This window comes from Ambystoma mexicanum, chromosome 12, assembly GCF_040938575.1.
Source record: "Ambystoma mexicanum isolate Mex_15411 chromosome 12, UKY_AmexF1_1, whole genome shotgun sequence".
NCBI classification, from domain to species: domain Eukaryota; kingdom Metazoa; phylum Chordata; class Amphibia; order Caudata; family Ambystomatidae; genus Ambystoma; species Ambystoma mexicanum.
The window spans coordinates 1,085,595,131-1,085,620,115 of record NC_090936.1 but is presented as its reverse complement, the minus strand read 5'-3'; the positions used below and the strand labels follow the sequence as shown (position 1 = coordinate 1,085,620,115).

The 24,985-nt window shown below is 47.3% G+C and overlaps 1 protein-coding gene across 2 annotated transcripts in view; it reads left to right on the top strand.

The window, feature by feature from the left end:
• The window catches only part of MKLN1 (muskelin 1), a 1,341,339-nt gene that overhangs the window by 1,161,047 nt on the left and 155,307 nt on the right, over positions 1–24,985 (top strand). For both annotated transcript variants that reach the window (XM_069629634.1, XM_069629633.1), the window contains exon 15: positions 19,700–19,839. In XM_069629634.1, coding sequence (XP_069485735.1) covers positions 19,700–19,839 — 140 coding nt within the window. The remainder of the gene's footprint in view (positions 1–19,699; positions 19,840–24,985) is intronic.

Below are 24,985 nucleotides of genomic sequence, written 5' to 3'. Positions count from 1 at the left end.
CCAGGCCCGTCGGGAAGCCCTCCGAACAAGCGGAGTAGAGTCCGCCCTTCGTGCTTGCGAGACCGGTGGACCCCTCATCCCCCTCGCCGGACCCTATAGAGGAGACGGGGACAGATGATAATGACAGCAGCGATGACACAGCGGACATCCCGTCGTCACACCCCTACAACCCCCACCCACCCCCCCCCGCGGGCGTCCCCAGACGACGAGGTTGGCTCTTTCCACGCCATGATAACCAGGGCATCCCAGCTCTCCAGCTCTGCCCTGAAGAACAGAAAAAGGAGGGGTTTCTGTACCAACTACGAGAGGATAAGAGGAAGACGGTCCTCGCGGTGCATTTACTCGACAACATCTGGGATGAGGGGCTTGCTGTCCTCAAGAACCCTTCCACGACACCCGCTAAAAGGGACAGGTACGAGAAGAAGTACCGAGTTCCCGATGCCGCCCCCTTGTGCCTCAGGGCCCAGGCCACGCCGGATTCAGTCGTCTCAGCAGCGGCTAAGAAGAAGGCAGCGGGCGCGGCGGCTTCAACTTCCACTTCCCCGCCAGACAGCGAGGGCAAGAAGTTGGACTCTATGGGACAGCGAGTCATCTCGTCGGCGGCAGCGACGATTGAGATGGCCAATGCCTTAGCGATCGTGGCCCGCTACGACAGGGAGCTCTGGTTCAAGATAGCTCCCCTGCTAGATTTCCTGCCTGATGGTAAAAGGGCAGAGGCCCTAGAAATTCTGCAGGAGGGCGAGGTGGCGGCGGATCACGCCATAACGGTGGCAACGGACATTGCCGATACCAGATTTCGCCAACTGGGCAATGGAGTTTGCCTCCGATGACGAGGATGGCTCAAGGCGACAGACTTTCGCCAGGACGTCCAGACCACAGAGTGTTGGACATGCGGTTCGACGGCAACAACCTTTTTGGTAAGGCGGTGGACGAGTCTTTGCAGGCCATCAAGACCGACTCAGAGACGGCCCGGGCCCTTGGGGTGCTTCAGCAGCGACGGCCCTTTTGGAACCCCGGAGGCAGACCGGGTGCCTCCAAAGGATCCAGCGGTGGCTCCTCCACTTACCGCCAGGCGGCCCGCTCCTCTTCCCAGGAGGACTACAGAGGTCGCGCAAGCAAGGGGGATCCCGCCGTCGTCGCCAAGGCGGCAAGGCCGCTTCCAAGCAAGACTGACCCGGCCGGGTTGTCGGGCCCCCACCGAAGCACCCCGGTGGGAGGCCGGCTGACTAAGTTCGTCAAAGTGTGGGAGTCCATCTACACCAATCGTTGGGTGTTGGACACCCTGGCCAACGGGCACTCGCTGGAATTCCAAAAGAAGTGCCCTCGCATTCCTCCCATGGCCAGGAAGGAGAATCACGTCCCACAACTGCTGTTGGAGGTAAAGGCGATGCTCAAGAAAGGTGACATCGAGCTAGTCCCCAGGAGGCTACGGGGCTCCGGAGTGTACTCAAGGTACTTCCTCATCAGAAAGAAGACGGGCGGTTGGCGCCCCATCCTGGATCTGCGCCGGTTAAACAAATACATCAAGGCACAGAAATTCAGGATGGTCCCCCTCCAGCATGTGCTGGTTCAGCTGGAGGAAGGCGACTTCCTATCGTCGTTAGACCTGGAGGATGCTTACTTCCACATCCCCATTCTAAAAAGGCACAGGAAGTTCCTCAGGTTCGTGGTTCAGGGACGCCACTATCAATTCAGATCCCTACCGTTGGTATTAAAGTCGGCACCCAGGGTTTTCACCACTGCCTGGCAGCGCAGCTGCGCCTGCAGGGGATCCACGTCTACCCCTACCTGGACGACTGGCTAATCCAGGCAAGGTCAAGGGAACTCGCCGTCGATCATACGGCGAGGACCGTCCGGTTGCTCACGGAGCTGGGGTTCGCCAACTACCCCAAATCCCACCTGGTTCCATCGCAAGTAGCACTGTTTCTGGGAGCGAAGCTCGATACTGTGGACCAATTGGCCTCCCCTTCAGAGGAGAGGACCAAGACCATCCTGGGCAAGGTGCGGCGCTTGTTAGCCATGGACGTGGCCAGGGTGAGGTCCATCAAGTCCCTTCTCGGGATGATGTCCTCATGCATCTACCTTCTGCCCCTTTGCAGACTTCGGATGTGTCCGCTACAGGAGTTCCTCGACGCCCGCTGGTTTCAGGCGACGGGCTGCTTCGAGGAGAGGATCCCTCTCGACGAGGAGTTCCGTCGGGTGATCCTATGGTGGAGCACCCGGGCCCACCTCACTACAGGCACGAACTTTCAAACCCTGGCGTTTCAGGAGACGGTGACTACGGGCGCCTCTCTGGAGGGTTGGGGGGGCCCACACCAGAGATCTCCACGCAAGAGGCCTTTGGCTCCCAGAGGAGAGGTCTCTTCACATCAACATCCTGGAGCTCCGAGCAGTGTTCTGGGCGCTCAAGTCGTTCCTCCCGTCCCTCAAGGACAAAGTGGTGAGGATCTTCACCGACAACACCACCACGATGTTCTACATACGGAAGCAGGGTGGCACCAGATCCCCAGCCCTATCCAAGGAGGCCCAGGATCTGTGGCACTGGGCCGTCGCCCAGGGGATGTTTCTGGTTCCCTTCCACCTGGCAGGAATAAATAACACCATCGCTGACTCGCTCAGCAGGGAGCTGCGCTCGTGCCACGAGTGGGAACTGCGCCAGGATCAAGTGGATCGACTCTTCCAAAGATGGGGCAAACCCCAGATCGACCTGTTCGCGACGGCGACAAACTCCAAGTGCCAGATGTTCACCAGCAGGTTCCCACAGCCGAGGAGCATGGGCAATGCTTTCTCGTTCCCTTGGGACGGCCTGTTTCTATACGCATTCCCTCCATTGCCGTTGCTGCTCCGCCTCATCAACCAGCTCAAGAGGTCCAGGTGCAAGATGATCCTCGTCGCACCGGCGTGGCCGAGGCAGATCTGGTTCCCGGACCTTCTGGACTTGTCAACGTCCCCGGCAGTCAGGCTGCCGGTAGACGCAGATCTTCTCTCCAGAGAAGGAGGCGCCATTCTCCACCATGACCCACAGTCGCTGAACTTGCAGGCCTGGCTCCTGCAGCACTAGAGTTTGGAGGGTACGATATCCCGGCTGATTGCAGAGAGGTTCTTGCATAGGCAAGGGCGTCCTCAACTCTCAAGTGTTACGGTCATAAATGGAAGAGGTTCTCTGTCTGGTGCCGTGCACAGAAGATTAACCCTCTGAGAATTACAGCCCCTCAAGTGCTGCCATACCTGCTGTCGCTGGCCAAGGCTGGACTGGCTCACGCCTCCATAAAAATACATCAGGCTGCCATCTCTAGATATACCAGGACGACAGGACGGGCGTCCTTGTGGTCTCATCGCCTGGTGAAGGAATTTATGAAGTGACAATTCCGATCATTCCCGCCGGTGAAGGCTCCTGCCTCGGCGTGGAAGCTTAATGTGGTGCTGACCAGGCTCATGGGAGCCCCATTCGTGCCTATGCATTCGGCGCTTTTGAAGTTCCTTTCATGGAAGACAGCGTTCCTCGTGGCCATCACCTCTGCACGACGAGTGGGAGAGATTCAGGCCCCATCTTGCAAGCCTCCATACTTGACTTTTCATGACACAAGGGTGGTGCTGAGGACGCACCCCTCCTTCATGCCCAAGGTGCCGTCGGACTTCCACCTCAACAAGTCTTGGTGTTACCAGTTTTCTTTCCGTCGCCTTCGACGCCGGCCGAGAGGACTTTGCACTCGCTGGATGTAGCTAGAACGCTGCAGTTCTACGTGGACAGCACGAAGAGTTTTCGGAAGACGTCACACTGTTTGTGAACTTTGGGTCTGTGAATCAAGGGAAGGCTCTCTCGAAGACTTCCATTTCCAGATGGCTCTCCAGCTGCATCATGCATTGTCACCGATTGGCAGACCGACCGCTGCCCGTCCGTCCGAGAGCCCATTCGACCAGAGCGATCGCTGCTACCACGGCTTTCCTGTCTGGTGTGCCCCTGCTGGACATCTGCAGGGCTGCTACATGGAGGTCGACGCACACCTTCACAAGATTCTAGTGCGTCGATCGGGACTCCAGGGAGGAGTCCAGGGTCGGCCAAGCAGTGCTGCGCAACCTGTTCGCTTAAGGTGAGCCTGGTGAGGAGGTAAGAGATGCTTAATGTTGAGTTGTATTGCTTAATGTTGAGCCTGTTGCCACCGCCCGTGGTTGTGCATGTGTATACTGCTATGTATTCTTTTATTCATGAGCATGTGAATCCATGCCAGACCCCATGCTGGAGAAGGAACAAGTTACTTACCTGTAACTGTTGTTCTCCAGCATGGGTCTGGCATGGATTCACATGCAAACCCTCCCACCTACCCCTCTGCGGCTCTTCACTTGGTCATACTGCCACTTGGTGTGCTACCAAATCTGAGGATGGCTGCCAGAGGCGGGGCTTAGGGAGAGGACAGTTATTGGCTGGGGGCAGTATGACCCAGAGATCAGTGATTGGTTACTACTAAGAAAGACAGATCAGAAACGAAACTGATACTGATTTTTTCTTTACCGAGGATTCCCAGCCTGACGACAGGGAATATTCATGAGCATGTGAATTCATGCCAGACCCCATGCTGGAGAACAACAGTTACAGGTAAGTAACTTGTTCCTTAGATGGTGTCTTGAGCATCATATCGGGATATTGATAAGGATAATAAGAATCTTCTGAGTTGCCCTTCCTGACAAGAGGAGGTTATTCTCGCCTTTACACCTATGGATGTTTCATCAATGAAAGGTTCTAGATGAGTTTCTTTATAGTTGGAATATAATAACTGAACCTTGTTTCCGGAGCTCTGGCTCTGTGTTACTGGGGCCTTCCTTCCTTTCTTTCCCTCTTGGGTATTCAACTCCTTCCCTTCTCGTTCTAGGGCCAGGATGAGTAGAACGCGACCTAAGAATCTTGTCACTTGTAGTTGGGATATGGGAACCAAGGTACCAAGAAGGCATCTGGGACTTATTCATCCTCCTTTGTCCGGTGGCCGTACCGTGCCTCCCTTAGGGCACTCCCCTGAAAAACAGCCCTGGTCTTCCCTACCCAGGTGATCCTCCCTAGTAGGTCCACCCCCAGGGTTGGGACCCAAAGGCAATGGCCCTCCCCTGGACACCTGAATAGAGGATTCTTGGGGTCTGCATGAGAGAATACCCTTTGGTTTCTCAAAATGTTTAGAAGCTCGGATGATGAATAATGCGACTGGAGACATCACATCCTGATTAACGCTCACTTAATTTTGTGGGCAACTTTCCCTGAAATGTTTTACGTGACATTAGTTTGTGTGATTTAAACAAATCAATCTGAAAATCAATGGCATTATTATTATGTAATGAGGAAACAAAGTCCCAGTATTATTGATGCATATTCTCTTGTCATCTTTTTTCTTTTTCCTTTGGTTTATTATCTTGTCTCCTTTCTGTCTCTATTTCTTCCAGCTATCGTGATTTGTATATCTCCTAAAAAATAAAACTCCAGTTGTATTTAACCCTTCCTGAATGCCTTCATTCTCTGAACATTAAAACTCAGAAGAGCTAAAAATAGAATCTTGTATTCATTTTCTTATATAGCAATTGTTTTTGTAGTAATCATAATTGCAAGCAAATGTGTATATTCTCCAATCTCGTTATCCTTCTGATCATGGTTAAATGTTTGCTCTTTTCGGCCACTAATATCTTTTTCATGTTTCATTAAATTTCAATTTTAGTCAGGACGCCTGCCCTGACTTGAGATAGTTGGTCTTATTAGTCCTTCAATGTTAACTCAGTCAGTGATTTGTTTCTGTCCATTTGAGCATACCAGTGATCTTCATCACATATAAGGCACTCTTGAGTTAATCCCTCTTCTTATTTATGTTTTTTATTGTGTTGCTCATTTGTGAGGAAATTTGAGAATATGCAAACTCCAAGGAATTCTTCATAACCCTCCAAAGTAATTAGCCACTGTGCTCCATTCCCGCTACTTTCATGTCCTGTTCTTCAGTGTATCTTTAAGTGTTATGGCATTATCATTACCTATCCGGTTGCATGCCTCTCTCTGGGATAATAGTTTTTCAAAACATTTTTTAATTGTCGGACATAGGTTGTTGGTTAGTGACTGTTATTCTTGCACAATTGAGTAATGTCAATAAGACTGCTTATCATAGGAAGAGTTGTTACCTTCCCTCTCTTGGTCAGCACTAAAGTGTTGATAACAATCAAATACTTGGAATGTATTTTGTTTCAATATTCTACAACTTTCCCACTGGCCCTTTTTATGAAACGCTTCCAATGTTGGGTTGTTCTGGCTTTCCTTAGACTTTTTGCTGGCTTTCTATTTGGTGTGCTGCCTTTGGTAGTTTATATGGCTACCAGAGTATGAATGCTTCTTGGCCCCTGCATTCTGTCCCTGGGTGAGTTATCCCATCCAGAATATGTGTTCGGGAGAAGGATGTTGGCATCTGTACATTTAGTGTTGGCTTTTGTACTGTGACAGTAGCCACACATACATATATGGTGGCTATTTGGGTATTACTGTATTTTTAAAGTACCACACAGACCATTTTGTTTGTGTTTTTTCAATCCACAAGGTGGCCAAAATTTCTGTTCCGCCTATGTGAGCTCTTTCAGAGCCCACAAAGCACCTTCATTTTGAATAGGTTTACAGTTTTTACTATATTACCAGACATCCCAATCCACATCTTTATGGATATGCCTGAGTGAATGGAGTTTGGCTGACCACCCAGGATCAGATGGCTAAAAAAATGTTTAATATGTGCATGGCTGTGGATTGGTAGGCTGGGTTGGCCCAGCCCCTGAAACCCTGTGCCATTCAAGAGATTCATCCGGGAACTTAAGACTGCTAGCAAGAGAGGACTGCTCCATGGGATCTTGCACCCTGCTGTCCTGGCGTGGCCCTCTTTCTGTGGATACCTCTCTGTTCTGTAAGAATCCCTTGCTCTCAGCTCCTCTTCTCCTTTTCTTTAGCAATGCATGCTGATACGCCAAGCATACAGGGCCTGATGCTTTTCCTACACCTTCCTGTCCTCCTGAGAAAGGTAGGAGCCCAATACTGCCTTGCTACAACCCTGAGTGTTTTGCTCCTGCTCCACCTTGACTTTGCTATATCGTGTGACATTTTAAAGGAATGGTTCGGTCAAAAAATTGTATTGCCCCTACGGGTCGGCCATGTGTTTTTAAGCCTAAATAGCTCGATTTTAGAAACATTTCCTATGGACCTTACTCAAATTTTCGTCCATTAAACGCACGCGAAAACAGGGATTAGGGAGCTGCCATTTTGTGATAATGCTATCATTTCCCCCATCACCCTGGCTGACCTGCTTTTAAATCATATCTCCCGCCCCTGAGCCTGACATTATCAAAACATTCATATTCCTTCATATCCATATTCGTTTCTGTGCTGTGTAGGCAAATGCGCCCAGTCGTCTACTACGTGACTTCACACAGAACCCGGAAACCAACACAGATCAGCTCACAACACAGCGTGCCACAATTTGGAATATGAAACTGTACTTTAAAATCAAACAGCAACACGGTACATTTGGTAAAGTACATTTATTTGACATTAAATGTTTATAGAATATTCAGCAATTGCCATATGAACTCCGAAAGCCATTTATTTTCTTTTATCTCTATCCGCAAATCCGTAAAAGTTTATCGTGAGTCACGCGCTGTTCCTTTATGGTACACAGGGAGTTGGTTTTCGTTAAAAGAAGCACTTTTGTTGCACGTTGAACCGCAAGGCTGTTCCATCAAGTAGGCACTAGGCCAACGTAAAGGTTGATATGTTGCTTCTAGCCGCTAGTACCGCGTAAGGGCATATGGGCCCTTGGCGATCGTCCCATAAAATCATCAGGATTGTGCAGTTGTTTACATTAAGCTGCAGCTGGCGGTTAAAAAAAACATCTGCCGGTGTCTGAAACTGGTGGCAGTAGCAAAAGGGAAGGATATACCTGTTTTGAAAACATCAAATTTATAATTAATCTCGCCAGCTGATCTTTATTAATATTATTCATTTTATTTATTACGGCCGAGCTGAAGCTATTTGCTTTCAAGGATATTGCAATGGAGTATGTTCGGCTCTAAAATCAATGCGAAAACTAACGAAATATATCGAGGTTAGTACACAATGAGAAACGACTTTTTGTCTACATGCGTGTGGAATGTGGACCTGCATGCCCATGTGCCCGCTACAAGGACAATCCCACAAACGTTTTCCAAGCTCTTCATTCATTCATTCATGCATGCATCCATTCATTAATTCTTCATTCCGGTATAAAAGCGTCTAAAGAGTTACTTGCATTATATTTGCACTTTCCATTGTGTCTCTGCGTAATGCAGTCCGTAAATCCCACTGTGCTCTTGACAACGATTTTTCGTACACTGAACTAACATGAAACTCGGTATAGTTTCAGAATTTTCTGCCTTATCGTCTCTTACATTATTGCACCCCCCCCCCTTCAAATGAAGTTCTTTCAGCATGGTCCCTGTCTCTAAAGGTCAAAAAACAATAGAACCTTATACTGCCAGTGCGAGTTGTGGGCCTCTTCAGGGCGCTAGCTGAAAATCAAAGCCGCTGACCTTCACTAGAAATGAGCATACATTCTTTCTTTGCAACATCCCGTAGTAAAGCCATGTGTGAAAACTTGAAGTTTCGAATCCATCTATGTAGTGCTCCTCAATGTGCAAATGCGAACTGGGTTCTCTCCCATCTGCAACAGCTCGCTTGGCGCGTTCTAAGGCCCCCAATTTTGTCCTCGTTGTCTGCGAGCTTTAAAGCCCCAAAGAACCATAACTATTGAGACTTTCAATTTTTTGGGGAAGGTCAGGGAAAGTATAAAGTACCCGAGGAGTTGAGTTGAAAGTGAGATTTATTGTTTGTTTTATTATTTGTAATACGCAAGCCTCCCCTTGGTTAACAGTGCGCAGCATTTACAAGAGATTGCGAAAACTAGTTACATCAACAAAAATATATACATACACATATAGGCAAGGTCAGCAATATAAGGTGAATAGAGGGAGAATTCAAAGATTACACCCAGGTTGTTCGGCACCCAGGATGGTGAAGGTAGGGGTTAGGGTTAGCGTACTTTGTATGCACACTGTAAAATAAAATGTATTTACAAAAAGACAATCGTATTACAATTATTTAAACCGGGATTTGTACTTCACAACCAGCTCTCCTTTGGGTGGACATGGCACAGTGGCAATGTTGGGTGGCAATGGATCAGTGCTCTGCACAGAAATGCTCAAAATTCCATATCTGTGCTTCTCTAATACAGCAACAATAAGGCTTTTGACAAAGTCGAACTCCATTTCCTCATAGACTGGTTTGATCACCCATTGCTTACTTCTTTTTGAAAAGGCCTTAGTGTAGCGAGGCATCCTTACATTACCCTTAGTCCTAGATTGTTCACGGGCGAGATTCTCGTTATGGGCCAAGACCGCTAGTAGAGTCTTATGTCTCATGCCCTGTATGCTGAAATGCAAGCGCTTTGGCCTGTACTTTAGGCACATATTGTGGAACACCTCCAAACTTCCTGTGTGACAGAATTCTGTCAGTCCCCTCAAATCTCTTGATAGAGTTTTATCGAAAACAATCTTCTCAATGGGTTTGTGTGTCGGTGAAGATGGATTCAACCACTTCTTCTTCCGTGCCTCCACTGGGGACAAAGGGCCATGTTCACATTGGTGGAAATGTTGATTTGCTGTCCAGCGGTGAACATTGGTACAGTGGTGCATCAGTGACTGCCATTTTTCAAGTAGTAGTTCCACTGACCCTTCACAAGTTTTGGAGCTCCACCAAAGATGGTTGCTTATAGACTGGGACCACTCTGAAATACTTTCCAAACCTTTTTTTCCCCTGCAGCCGAGATTTTCTTATTGATTGATTTAGCAAGATGCCATACGTCAAATTGATGTTTAATATGTGGGAACTGCTCTCTCATTGTCTTGGCAATTGAAACGTGTCTGTCCATGGCTATGAGGTCGATGTGCATTCCCCTCGATTGCAGATATTCCACTGATTTTATAAATCCTAGTTTCTCCATGGCCACTGAGGATGTACATTGTGTTACCTGCACGACCACCAAACTCACAATTTTCTTACTATCCATGTCCTGAAAGTGGTAGGTGCAGTACTTGGCAGAAAATCCAGGGCTGTCGCACTGTCCATCGCCGGCTAGCCTGAATCGTTTGCCTTTGAATGTACTTGCTAGAGACAATTGTTCAATTTTCCAAGCATCATTAATGGCCGGAAACAGATAATCACGTTTGTATTTGTAGTACTGCGTTTTTTAAATGAAATGGAGTCCCACAAACTGAAAGAAAGACTCTAACTTTCTAAAACTGGAGCCACTAAAAAGTAATGCAGCTGCACACAGTAGATTGCCTGCTGGCAGTTTCCCCAGCATCGGTTGTGCAGACCATGAAAACGTATGATGTAATGTACAGGCGGCATGTATTGTGACGTTACTGCCTTGTTTTTGACGAGTCACATGAATCAATGGCTTCCCACATACTTTCCCTCGGACGCAATGCCCACATTTCAGCATACTTATAATATCCATCAAACAACTGTCGAATACTATGTATTTGCCCTCTTTCATTAGACTGTCATCCTGCGTCAAAGTTGTTTCGGCCTGTGACGTTGAGGACATATCACCACATTTGAAAGAAATATCGCTGCTATCAAGTTCTGATGCGTCGGTGAATGCTGCTGCTGGTTCAATCTCTGTTTTCCCATCAACATTGATGGGAGAACACAACAATGTCGACAGCTTTTTTGGTGGCAATTTTTTGGCGAGTGTAGATTGTGTGAATTGATCTGCGACTACTTCAGAGCTATCTTCAATACATCCAGTATCATGTTGTTGCGCTGGTGCGGTCGTACTGTAGCAATGGTCCAATACAACTTTGCCGGATTCTCCGGACACATTCATTTCATTTCATTTTCTGTACATTGGACATGAGCATCCCGAGTCTCAACACGCCGCGTCTGAATTAATAGTTCCTCCATAGCCTCCATAGTGTAAATGGTCTGGCAAGCAACATCTCTCATTCGCTTCACTGTCTGTGTATGTATAGTTCGTAGACCCACGGGTAACTAGAGGACAGATTGGAAAAGGGATGTTCAGTTTAAACACAAGATAAAGTATAGTACAATTGACTGGAAAAAACATAAAATAGTCCCCAGCACAAAAAAATGTCTAAAGTTATGAACTGTTTGTAACTAACCTTATTTTTGTTTCTTTTCTTTGCAACTTTTTTGACTCGACCTTCAACATCTGCACGCTATTGCTCCGATATCCGCATGTTTCCCCTTCCTCTTGCGCTGCAACGACTATATTTTCTGTATCCGCATAGACAGCATGGAATGAGGCTCCATCGACTCCCTGAAACATAGTATTTTCATTACTGTGTATCAAAATATTGTTAGCATAAAACACACGTGAGGATGAACACACATGTACCTCTCAATAGCCAAACACGATTTAAGCATTGTGTGGAACAAACGACAAGTATTCAAGCTCTGATAACCTAGTTCGATGAAGCTGTCAGTAGCCATACATCTGGCTCTGCATGGACTGCCATGAATGATTGTATTGAAGAGGAGGCATCAGCAACTCCCTGAAACACAGTACTTGCGTTAGTATGGTTTTCAATATTGTAAACATAACACACACTTGGGATCGACGGCACAGGTACATATAAAGAGATAACCACAAATGTTGCATTGTCTAAAAGAATCAAGGAATATTTAAATAGGATCAGATTTAATCGACTTATTTCTCCGATTTCTTTACATCTGCATCATCTAAATGGGATCTTGTGATTGTAGTGGAAGCTCCATCGTCTCCCTGAAACACAGTACTTGCGTTAATAGGGAAGAAAATATAGCAAATGGAATCACGTTATATGATCACGCTCGATGGAGCTGTCATTATCCATACCTTGTGCTGCTGAAGAATATCTAGGGCTGTTGTCAATGTGGTGCGCACTTCCGAAAGCTGTTGCGTCGATTCGTATCCGCATCCCGCTTCCCCTGGAATTACTTGAATGTCAGGCTCCGCATCCAGTGCGTGGGTTGACGCTTCAACAACTGCCTGAAACATAGTATTTGCATTAGTAAGGATTACAATATTGAAAACACAACACACAATTGGGGTCGACCGCACAGGTACATATCAATGGCTAACCACGAATGAAACATGGTGTAGAACAATCAAACGACAAGTGTTCCAGTCCTGATGATCATGGTCGATAGAGCCGTCAGTATCCATACCTCGTGCTGCTGAAGAACATCTAGGGCTGTTGTCAATGTGGTGGACACTTCAGTATCTCCCTGAAAGACAGTATTTGCATTAGTATGGATAACACTAATTATAACTGAAAACAAACACCAGGGGACGACAACTAACGTGTATATCAATTGGAAAGCACTAACCAAACAATTAGTAAAATAATCACACGATACATAAAAACTATTACTTGACATGCATAAAACAAGTCTGTAGCGGAATAGCCAAGTATGATTACCTGATACATGCTAGAAGTGGTTGATAACTGCGAGCACGTCACAGAAGTAGAATGTTCTTGCTTCAGATTCAAGGGATAGTCAAGAAGTTGTAAATGCTTGATTATGAAATGCCAATATTTAAAATTACCATGTAGGGAGACCGAATACTTGAGTAATGCGCAATATAGCACAGTTCCCTGTTCCCATATATAGATATCGTTTGTGGGTTATGAAATCTAAAAATAATATATTGATAAATGTCATCATTCAAAAAGCTATACACACATATCAATGTCGAAAGTATTACAAATTGGAAACAACACCTAAAATATCAATGCATCCATTTGGCTAACTACACACTACCGCAAGGCCTAAAGCTAAAAACGGACACTTGACTCACCAGTGGCGGAATGTAGACGAATAGAGTGGGAATAGCGTTTGCGATCAATTTTCGTGTCGATCCCCGTTTATTCTTCTTTGTTACCCAAGATGTGGTGTACATGTTCGAGGGAAAGTTCCGGCTACAGATGCGGTATTGATCACCCCTCTTGTCCTCAAAGACTTGTTGGACTCTACTTTCCAGCTCATCCAGTGGATATCTGCAATGTCTGACCCATTCTCTTATTTGATCAACAGTTTTCAGGAATAGATGCATTGTAGTGCCTTCAGATTTAGCATGGGTCTTCGAAGGGCAACCGCTAATCGAACAGGCAGGCATTGTTGAAAATTCTGAAAAGTAAATATCAAGATTATTATAAAACCTTGATGAATAAAAATGTCATAAAAAAGTAAATGAACCATACCATGCTCAATGCAAGGTTTGTTTTGGTCGCCGGAACTATACCAGTTCATCATGTGCGGCTTAATATTTGCATAAGTTACAGAAATGTTTTAAATTATGTGACTAAACTCTGAACATGTGACTCGTCCCTTGGATGTTCTGTCTTGCACGAAAAGGAAACATGCTTACATTATAGACTGGACCCCCGAAGGATGCAATTCCTTGACAATTGACACAGATGAAAATGAATAGATCAATTGATAGCATAACAATTGAAACTCAAGTCAATAGCAATGAGACCAATGACCATAGCTCTATTGGGTACTGTAATCGCAAATAGATAGAAATGTAAAAATGACCGAAATATGACTAGGATACATGGCCTTACCTTGACCAACAAACAGTTGGATTCAGCAGGCCGAGCAGTATGTTGCAGGAGAACAGGTCGATGGCCGCAGGTAGCACACTGACGAGTTTGCTCGAAGCGGTCACAGATAGCACGACGACGAGCAGATTAGCATAGATCTCAGTGCTTCTCAGGTAGAAGGTTCAGGAGTTGACTTGCAAAGCACAAAGATGTTCTCATGAGACATATCAAGTGGTTTATAAAGTATTCGAAACAGGGGTGTGTTTGTGAATGAATGACGTGTATATGTCGTGGTATTATGTTTATTGCAGGGGGGCGGCCTGCCTCAGGGGAGGCCTGCCTGGAGACACGGGGTCTGAGGAGGCCATGTGAGCGATGGCCCCTGGGCGTGGGATACCTTTTGAAGTGTACATGTTGTTTTGCACCTTGGCCGTTTGCGCCTTGTTACAGCCCCCCATGCCAGCGCTCATCCCCGGGTGCGAACTGCCTTTGATAGAGGGGGTTGGGATGGATGGGCCTGGGGAGTGCAGGCAAGTGTGTGGAAGCGAGGGGCCATCGGGCCCCTCTCATCCTTTACTTCTCAGTAGAAATTTGTAACAAGTGCCTCCAGTAGTGGGTTTGCCCCTTGCCCTTGTGTGATGTTAACTTTGGATGACATTTGCATAGATGGGAACACTGAGCAGGACACGGGGCATCCATTTTTGTACCCCCTTTCCACTCCATCTTGGTGACCAGGCCTCACTGCGATAGTACAGCGCGCAGAGCACATGGCCCACACCCTCGTTCCCATTCTGACTGGAAAACTCCAGAGGTATTTGCAACAGCTAATAAATGTAACACATCACTCTTCTTCTGAGATTATGGTCCTGCATGTGAACCAGCCTGAACCACACAAACGTGTCCTTGCCCACGCACCCTCGCCAGTGGAAACTTACTGCCATTCTGACCATGTGTCGCTGCAAGGTATTCTCTTCATGTGCCAGACCACTGACCACGCCATGATGCCCACCTAGCAGATCCCCGACTAACATTAGACCCCTACTGCAGTATATCGTTGCCTATCAATAACAAATGCCACATACCGGAGATTCTTGTGGGCACAGACCCACACTTCAACCAGTGTATTATAGTGGTCAAGACCCTTGACCTAAGGCATGTATAATCCAATGTTAATTGATAGTATAGATATATGTGTGACTTTTATAGAGACATAACCGACTTTGAACAAGTGTTATTTAGTGCATGCATTATTGATAATATATTATGTTAGCTTAGATAGTGACCACCCTGCTTCACAGCGACCTAACCTTCACCCATTCAGAGCACAGATGTTTGACGTCCATCCTTGGAGATGGAGACACACTTGATTTATTTAAAAAATCGAAACAACCGTTGTTAAAATATATGTGGTGTTTTATTTTGTATTTTATTTTGATGACACAAAAATACAAGACTTTAAACATTGTACAGGTCAGGTTGCAGCACAGTTAGAGAAAAACCCCTGTACTGACCGCTGTCGCTCGAACGTTTCTCTTATGGCACGAACGGCACAGGAGGGTATCACTCTTCAAACGCGGTGTCCAAGCCTCCCGTGAAGCCACCATGTAAAGGAACGATAGGCCACCAGCCTGTACCACCTGTGAAAAGGAATGAAACAAACTGTTTTTAAATGACCAAGATAAATTTAATAAACGTTTGTTGTCAATGACAATTCTTGTAACTAATGGCATTCTGCTCGGACAAATGCTATCTAGACACGGCACACTATTGAACGACTTTCATGCATTGCAATGATATGTATATGTAATTTTGGATATAGTAGAAGACCATGAAATAAGGGTGGCATGACAAGCAGAGTATACTTACTCGTTACTCGGATTACGAGGACGAACAGTTGCGCGAAGTTCGTGCATAAGCACCATCATTATCCTTAACACGGACTGTGTGAGGCAGGCTGCCCTGAAGTCTGGCAGCTCGGTGATGCATTGCGGTCGTGGCTCGCCTTCCGAAATGTAGGCCACGCATACAGAGTTTTCACAGCAGCAGCAGTGCTCGTCCTCGGTAGGCATTAGCTCGTACCGATTGCATGTGCACCAGGTGGAAACACCGTCCATGCGACTAGGTCCAGGCTCTTCAGCTGTTGAATCGTCCTCCCAACTGCCGTCCGAAGACCTATTGTTTTCGCATGTTTCCCTTTCCAGTAGTACCTCCTCGGTATACTCGGGCTTGTACATGTGGTACTGGTATCTGTTCACACGGGCTACAAGCAACGAAGGTAGCTGACCAGAGCACAGAAACGAGTCACAGAATGCTCAAAGTAACACAGAGAGGGGAATGGAATTGAAAATCTGCTGCTGTGTGTTGTGCAACTGTCTGTTTATACTTATTTAGGAAAGAGGCGTCCTGTCATTTCCATGGCGTCACGTCATTAGCTGAAGCGCAGAGAATGTCGACACGACGTGCTTTGGCGTTGTGAAATGGGCGGTACGCGTCTGCTGATGACAGGCTCAGGGGCGGGGGATATGATTTAGTGCCGCAAAAGCAGGTCAGCCAGGGCGATGGGGGAAATGATAGCATTATCACAAAATGGCAGCTCCCTGATACCTGTTTTCGCGTGTTTAATGGACGAAAACTCGGGTAAGGTCCATAGGCAATTTTTCTAAAATCGAGCGACTTAGGCTTAAAAACACATGGCCGACCCGTAGGGGCAATAAAAAATGTTGACCAAACCATTCCTTTAAAGGGATAGTTCAGTCTAAATTATTATTGGTTAAAAAGATGGCCCATAATCAAAAATATATATATAAAAAATATTTTTAAACAAAGTCCCTACGTAATGTTTTGAGCAAATGATGCTCAAACTCAAAAGTTTCAAGCACTAGGAGGCATCCATTTTGTGAAGTGGATGAGCCTCCTGTGTTTGTTAATTTCTGCACTTGCAGCACTAATGAAGCAAAACGCAGCCAGCTGTAATACACAAGCTACCAGCAGGTGGCTATTGCTTCATTATTGCCGGCGAGCAGAGATTAACAGAACCTGCTGCTGGTAAGTGCTTTACATTTAATTCTTTTTTGAAAGCACTGCAAAATAAATGCATCAGTTTTCTTTCTAACTTAGAAAGAAAACAGCAGCATTTATAAGGTTGTTTTTGTTTGCTGTTGCTTTAGCTTTGAGTCTCCTGGGCTCCCCCGACCCAGGTCAGGTGAGCCCAGGAGACTCCAAGCTGAAGCCACAGAAAACATAAATACAACATTGTTGTATTTAAATATGCTACGGTTTTCTTTCTACGTTTCCCGGAGCCCTAGAAACGTAGAAAGAAAACTGCTGCATTTAGAAATACAACAACGTTGTATCTATGACTGTGGCGGCTTTTGCTTTGAGTCTCCTTGACTCCCCCGACACGGGGGAGCCCAGGAGACTCAAAGCGAAAGCCGCCGCAGTCAGAATTACAATGTTGTATTTGTGATTGCTGTGGTTTACAAACCACGGCAGTCACAAATACAACAATGTTGTATTTATAATTGCTGCGCCTTTGCTTTTCTCACTTTCATTTTACGTTTTCTGTGCTTCGCTGGGCTTGGGGAGCACCGAAAACATAAAATGAAAGTGGAGGCAGCCTCCCAAGCTCATGTACAGCTCTGCTCTGGCTGCAGTAAGCAGATGCTCCCAGTAGGGGGATTTTGCTGCTTGTTTAGTGCCGCCAAGGCCGAGCTTTAACATGAGCTGAGGAGGCTGCCTGAAATGGCAAAATGGATGCTCCCATGTAAACACTTTGAGCCTCGTTTGCTCAAAAGTTTATATAGGAACTTTCATTAAAATTATGTTTAATGCGTGTTTTTTATTATTGCCCATCTGTTGGGACAATAATATTTTTGAGCGCACTATTCCTTTAAAGTGCTCTTCCACCAGATGCAGAAGTGTCCTTGATCACGTGCCAGCTCCACCTCCAGCTTTTTTCGGCCATACGATGACTGACTACTTAAGGGCTTAATGTCTTCCCTCACTTACAGTACTCTTCCACCATGCTCAAGAGTACTGTCCCGGTTCCCTCCTTCTCCTGTCTGCCAACCAGGAGCCACCTGCTCCTCCACATAGCCAGCTTTCCCTAGTCATCCTGCTCACCGGAATCCTCCGCTAAGGCAGAAGACAAGGGCTACACCTGTTTGTGCTTGTTTGGTCCACTTTTTTATGAACACCAGGGAGACATTACAGTGTGTCTGTTACAGGTAGCATTCCCATGCGCTCAGGGTCCTTCAACACTTGCATAAGCCTGTTCTGCCAATCCTCAGAACCTTATGCCCATACCACTCCTTATCGCCTCACTCCCCCCCGCTACCCTCCCTTCACCAACATTGCTGATCTTTTTTCCACACACAAGCTTAATGGCATCTGTATCACCAAAACAGATCTCCCCTCAACACCCCGCCCCCCTCTTCCCATGTCTTTAGCATACTAATCCCACCCAGTATCCTTCTAGAGACGTCTCCATCTCATATTCTTATAGCATCAGGCACACATGCAGTGTAGAGCTTTTTCAAAATAGCAGCAAGTGACCAAAGCACAACTAGGAGATCCATTTCAAGCCTAAAAATTACTCTTTGGAAACTGGGTAAATGATCCTTTGGAAACTGAGTATTAGCTAGGAACCTCAGCCTGACTCGCTTTAGCTCCATTTTCATGCATTGTTTACAGTATAATATAGTGCAGTATAGTAAGGGTGGACCTAACAGGGGGTCGGGGGCTGCACAGAGGACCACTCATTCAAGGATGTTGTTGTTTGAACCCCTTCACACCCGAAATCCATCCCACGTGCACTCGAGTTCTCGTCCTTTCTCCGATGTCATGAAAGAAATTGCAACCTCTAGTGTGCAGTACATGTGAATAACAGACTAATGCATTTGTGTGGTAAGCCATTCGCATTATGGTTCCAACCAAACATATGCTTTATAAATGGGTATGTAGTAAACATGTATCTAATGCATCGAATGGATTTAGTGTGTGTTATCCCACACAAGGGTAGTGGAGCACTATACACCCAGTTTTAGAACAGGATGATCAAGATGGCATTACACCAGTTACTGGCGTTACAAGTTTCTTAAAGTGTTGCAAAGGTGGGTCACTTATAAGTTAGTTGTTGCAAGTTACCAATGATATCAAATGGACGAGTTACGTTAGTTATCCATGACATCTGAAAATGGGGAAGTAAAGTGGAAACCCCTGACACTGTAAGTGGTCTTTAGTCAGTAAGTGGTTTACAGTTGAATGCATAGCTCGGAAATAATAATCGTGTTTTTTTGTTTTGAGTGAGGGTTTTACGTCATTGTGCCTCGTGTGTGGCTTGAAATCAAATGTAGGCTACAGAAATTCTTTAAAAAAAAAAAAAGGAAAACGGCGCTCGGCCGGTGTAAGTTTCGCATTAAAATAGAACTGCTCAACATCTCTGCAGCAGTGCTCCTTTTAAAATATGAAGAAGTGAATGGTTGAGAGTAGCAGATTTTATCACACAGTGGAAACCCCTTCCCAGAATGTATGTCTCCCACACTGCACACCCTGCTAGCTAGCTTTCATACGCAACAGAGCAAACTGGTTCTTAACCCCCTTTTGCATAGACTTGCATAGACTTGCATAATAGCCTGGCACTCATGACTGCAGTAGGGGGTGGCTATGGAACTGTTTTAGTTCATTCTGTAAGGCCTGTGTTTGTTTAAGACTGAGTCTTGCCTGCAGATCAAGCGGTGACTTTATTCTGTGTTTTAATTGCATAAGTGTCCGATCAAATGCGTATTTTACTGTTAATCGCTGGCGTCCTGTGCACTACAGGAGGTCAGCTGCCTGCAGGCTCAAGCTCGCTACTCACGCTTAGACGCTATGCAGTGGAAAGCCGAAATGCAGGCTTTCACGTTATGGTGGGCCGACTAGAGGGTCAGGGGTTGCACGGAGCACTCATTCAAGGATGTTGTTTAAACCCCTTCCTCTCTTGCTCGAATTGTTTGCACTGCCGACCACGTTTAATATTAACACTGGCTTTCTGCATTGCGCACTGCAGGTTCATTATCTGTTTGGCGGCAATCCCGGGAAATCCTGCTCTCCGAAGATGAGGCTGGACGACTTCTGGTCCCTGAAACTCTGTCGGCCCTCGAAGGAGTACCTGCTGAGACACTGCAAATATCTCATTCGGAAACACAGGTATTGTACAAACGAGCACGCAAATATGAGCATACATGTGGTTTATATGCACCAAAGACTGGTAGCAGCCTGAAAAATCCACCAAGCGTCTTGGATCCATTTACACTGCTCGTCTTCCCCCAGAGAAGGCTGCGGCTTTTATTCTGCAAAGCCCATTATACATCAGGCCTGCTTATCAAAGATTTCAAATGGAGCAAATGAGCAGTTGTACAGCTGAGATGCGCGGCCTGAGACAGCTGGCTGGGCCAGACCTGGACGTTCGCGTGCCATTGCGACTCATAAAGGGTTACTGAAGGGCATCCCACGATCTGCCCCGGTTTTAGGTTTTCCGAATCGGGGACATGGTGGTAGTGAGATTCTCTTTCCAGATTTGCACCATTGCAAACCTTTGAGAATCGGTCGGTAATTATGAATCCTAAAACAGGTGTGCAACGTATTGCCGACAGAAGGTGTTTCCTGGATGTCACGGGGAAATCACTCTCATGACATGCTTGCTTAGGTTAGAGCACGTTTTTGGACACTAAAGTACACCCATGAGTTCATGCAAAGTATTGCAGTAATCGGCATTAACACATATGGTAAACTGATAAAGCAATATATATATTGTTTCATGACAAACCAGCAATATTTCAGAAATAGTGGGCGCTGTATTTTGGAAATATCCCACGTCGTTTGGTAAAAAAACGGCCCCGATAAACTCGACCACTGTTAGAGACCGATGTGCACTGGCAGTTCAAAAGTGATTAAGTTGTTATAAACCTCGATACAACTGAGCACACAGGCTCTGGCTTCTGCTGTCCTGCTCCTTTGATCATTCTGTTTACAAGTAGAAGTACAGATCACGGTAAATACAATAACCAGTAAAGTGATAGGTACAGCATAATGGATGGGTAGCCGTCGTCTACAGGAATATCGTTCACTGAAGTGCAGAGTGACATCAGATCAAGAATAGAGTGGAGCTCCACTTGTTTATGATGTCACTCGGGATATACGAGATTTAACACACTCGGTATGTTTCCATAGCGTTTCTTCTCCACCCTCCATGTGCTTTCCCTTATGGGTCAGTAGATGTGGAATGGGGAAATAACATCCAAAATCCCAAATTCCATCTTTCCTCACCGCACAGCAATATAAAAGAAGGAAACAAAGTAAACCTGTCAGGAAAACATGCTGTATCCCCCAGCTGTGATATAGAAGTTTATATATTACATAATCCTCTGTCATGACGTCACAGTAGTGCGATGCAGCATTGAGACAGATAAAAATGGATGGAAGCCACACACATTCAATTCCTTTGTCTGGAGAACATTTAGACACAATAAAAATAATAATAAAGAGGAAGAGTCAGAGAAGAAGGAACTGGAAGTCTCAAATAAATATTTTCATTTGCTGTCACCTATTTTCTTTTTCTCCAGCATGTGGTCTGGCATGGATTCACACGCTCCTGATTACCCGTGGTCAGGCTGAGAACCTTCTGTAAAAAACAGTTTCACTTTAAAACTGTATTTCTCCTCTAAACCAGTCACTGCCCTCTGGATTACACTGCCCCCATCCAATGAAGGTTCTCTCCCTAAGCCCCGCCTCTGGCAGCCATCATCAGATTTTTACCGCACAGGTCTTGGGAGTCCTCGAGTTTGCTCTCCAAGCTATTAGCACGTTTTCCCAGATTTTTTCACAGAAAAGTTAAATTTTGGTGTCCGAGAGCCCATTTGCTTTCCTCTTTTCCTCGTCGGCCCGCAACAGGGATCTGTTGAAGTTTTTCGCACGCCTCAAGTGCAAGGATTAGTCAAAGTTTCCAGAAGGCCACCTTGGGCCCACTTCGCGCCATCCGACCATGTCCGAGGAAAATGAGGGAAGGACCCTCTTCAGACCCCTCACCAAATGCAGGCTACGGAATGGCTTTGTGGAAGACAAACATCTGCCTTGTCTTTACTGCCTGCACCCGGACCACACGGAGGTAGAGTGCAGGATATGCTTGGGCTTCTTGAAGAAGACGGCATGGCTCAATTCGAACAAGGCCACTTCCCCGTGCCGTGCTCTGAGCAGTGGCATGCCTTGCCCAGGACCGGCTGGTCCGAAGAGCGCTCTGCTAAATCCTTTGAGGTCGCCCCATCCGTGGGGGTCAAAGATAAGGCCAAGAGCTGCAGGTTTGAGTCCACCAGCTTCGCCCCTGCCACGGGTCCCAGGTTTAGAGCACGATCACCATCCGCCTGCATAGCCAGCTGGCAATCGAGCTCCTCAAAGAGGGAGTCATACACCCCGGCCAAGTTACAGGAGAAGTCCGACAGGCCTAGGTCGCAGGAGGAGAAGGTGGCTGCACAGCCCAAACAGGCCCCACAGTCTCAGCCAAAGTCCTAGCCAAAGTCCTTGTTGGCCACTTCTTCGACAGCTTCAGTGATGACCACTGCAGCAGTGTGAGCCAGTCCTATGAGGGTTGTTCCTGCTGCACAGAGGTTGTCCGTGCCTCCACGGCGAGACACGCCACAGAGGCATCAGCAAAGGCTGCAAGTACCCCTGGAGGGGTAAAAGACACCAGTCCAGGTCCCGGTTCAAGGCCACAAGGACAACGACTAAGACGACGGCAGCGGTGGCACAGGGCCTAACGCTCTGTCGCTCCATTCACAGCCAAGGGATATTTCTGTGGATATTCTCTTTATTCGTCATGCCCTGCTGACAGAGTTTCAACAGAGATTGTCACCGGCACCAGTGGCGCTGCGGGTTCATGATCATCGGTCTCCATGTAAAAAGAGAAAGCGTCACCCGACGCCTCCGCCTCCACCACCACGTCTGGACCCGACTCATCCAGTGGACCCGGATACAGACACTGGTATGGAGAAGGCCACAGAAACCGACAAAGGTGAGGACTTCGTCCCTGCGGACGATGAATCGCCAATTTTGGATGCTCCTCATAGTTTCTCCACCAGACGAGGTGGGATCGTTCCACTCCATGATCTCCAGGGCCTCCGTGCTGTTCCAGCTGGCGCTCGAGGAAACCAAGAAGGAGGGTTTCTTGTATCAGCGGCGAGAATCCAAGAGGACGACGATCATGGTGGTACCCTTTCTGGACGACATTCGGAGGCGGCCCTGGCGCTTATGAAGAACCCTTGCACGTTTCCAGCCAAGCGAGACAGGTTGGAGAAGAAATACAGGCTGCTGTATTCTGCTCCCAAGTGCCTAGAGGTCTCAACTGTCACTGGACTAGAGTGTCAGCCTCCACAACAGAAACGTTTGACTCATCGTCATCAGTCCCACCCTTACAGCGAGGGAAAGGAGATGGACTCTATGGGGAAGAAGGTAATTTACACAACGGCATCCACAGTCAAGACGGCCAACGCCCTGTCTATCTTGGCCAGGTACGGCAGGGAGCTGTGGTACAATCTGAAGTTCCAGACGACAAAAGCTCTCGCCTTTTTTCTGGAAGGGTAAGTGGCGTCGGACCATAGCATCTTTGTGGCAGTGGACATCGCAGATGCAGGTTTCTGGCCGATGGAGAATGGAGTCTGCCTTCGTCGGCAGGGATGGTTGAAAGCCACTAACGTTCCTCAGGATGTTCATGCAAAGGTGCTGGACAAGCCTTTCGACAGCGAGAATCTGTTTGAGAAGGTGGTCGATGAGTCCCTCCAAGCATAAAAACAGACGGCACGTTCCCTGGGCACCCTTCAGCAGCATCGCTTGTCTTTTCGCACCTCCAGGGGAAAATCGAGCAGATCGTCAAAAGGTTTCTCAACATCTCAGCCATGCAGGAGGCCTACAGGGGCCACACCCAGGCCTACGGTAGCAGAGCCCAGTGAAGCAGTCGCCCCTGCAGGGCAGGGCCTCGGCAACCAAGCAAGCCTGAACCGACCAAGACGTCGTGCCCCCACTCTTGCACCCCGGTGGGAGGCCGGCTGACGAGGTTTGTCAGCTAGTTGAAAAAGATCACCACGGACAGACGGGTGATTGACACTCTCGTCCAGGGCCACACCTTGGAGTTCCAACTCAAGTACCTGAAGTCCCGAAAATTCAGGATGGTCCCGTTGCAGCACATGCTCGGCCAACTGGAAGAAGGGGATTTCTTGACGTCGTTGGACCTAGAGGATGCGTACTTCCGTGTCCCCATTCAAAAGAAACATTGAAAGTTCCTACGGTTCGTGGTGCAAGGCCAGCATTACCAGTTCAAGGCCCTGCCATTCGACTTCAAATCGGCTACAAGGGTGTTTACAAAATGGCTGGCCCCGGTGGCATCCCATCTGCGTCTGCAGGGCATACATGTATACCCGTATTTGAATGATTGGCTGGAACGTGCCCGCTCCCGAGAGCTGTCAGTCAGGCACACTAGGAGACGGTCAGATTACTGACAGAGCTGGGATTCTCTGTGAACTATCCAAAGTCCTGCTTGATGCCATCGCAGAATGCACTGTTCCTCGGCTCCTGACTCAACACAGTGGCTTGCCTGGCGTCATCCATGGAGGAGAGACTAGCAACCAACCAAGGAAAGGTGCAACGTCCGTTATCGGCGAAGACAGCAACGGTACAGGCAATCGAGTCGCTGCTGGGCATGATGTCATCCTGCATCTACCTCATCCATCTCTGCAGGTTGCAAATGCGACCGCTACTGGAATTCTTGGATGCACGTTGGATCGAAGTGTCCGGAAGTTTTGCAGACAGGATCCCTTTTAACGAGGAGTTAGCATGGTGGGGGAGGGTGCTCCCACATTGCCCACGGAATGGAATTTTGAACCCCACCATACCAGGAGACGGTCACCATGGACACCTCTCGAAGGTTGGGGGCTCACACCGGACGCCTACGCACCAGAGGTCTGTGGTTTCCGGAGAAGGATCTGCACATCAACATCAAGGAGGAATGGGCAGTGTTCTGGGCAATAAAGTCTCTCCTAACGCCCCTGAACGGCAATGGGGCGAGGCTCGTCATGGACAACACCACCACCATGTTCCACATCAGGAAGCAAGGGTCACTGTGTCCCAAGCGCTCTCTAAGGAAGGTCAGGACCTGTGGCACAGAGCCATCGAACAGGGTATTTTCCTCGTCCCTCTCCACCTAGCATGCGTCAAGAACACCATCACAGACTCCCTCATCATGGAGCTGTGCTCCTGCCAAGAGTGGAACTTCGTCAGGATCAGGTGGACCGCCTGTTCGTCGAATGTG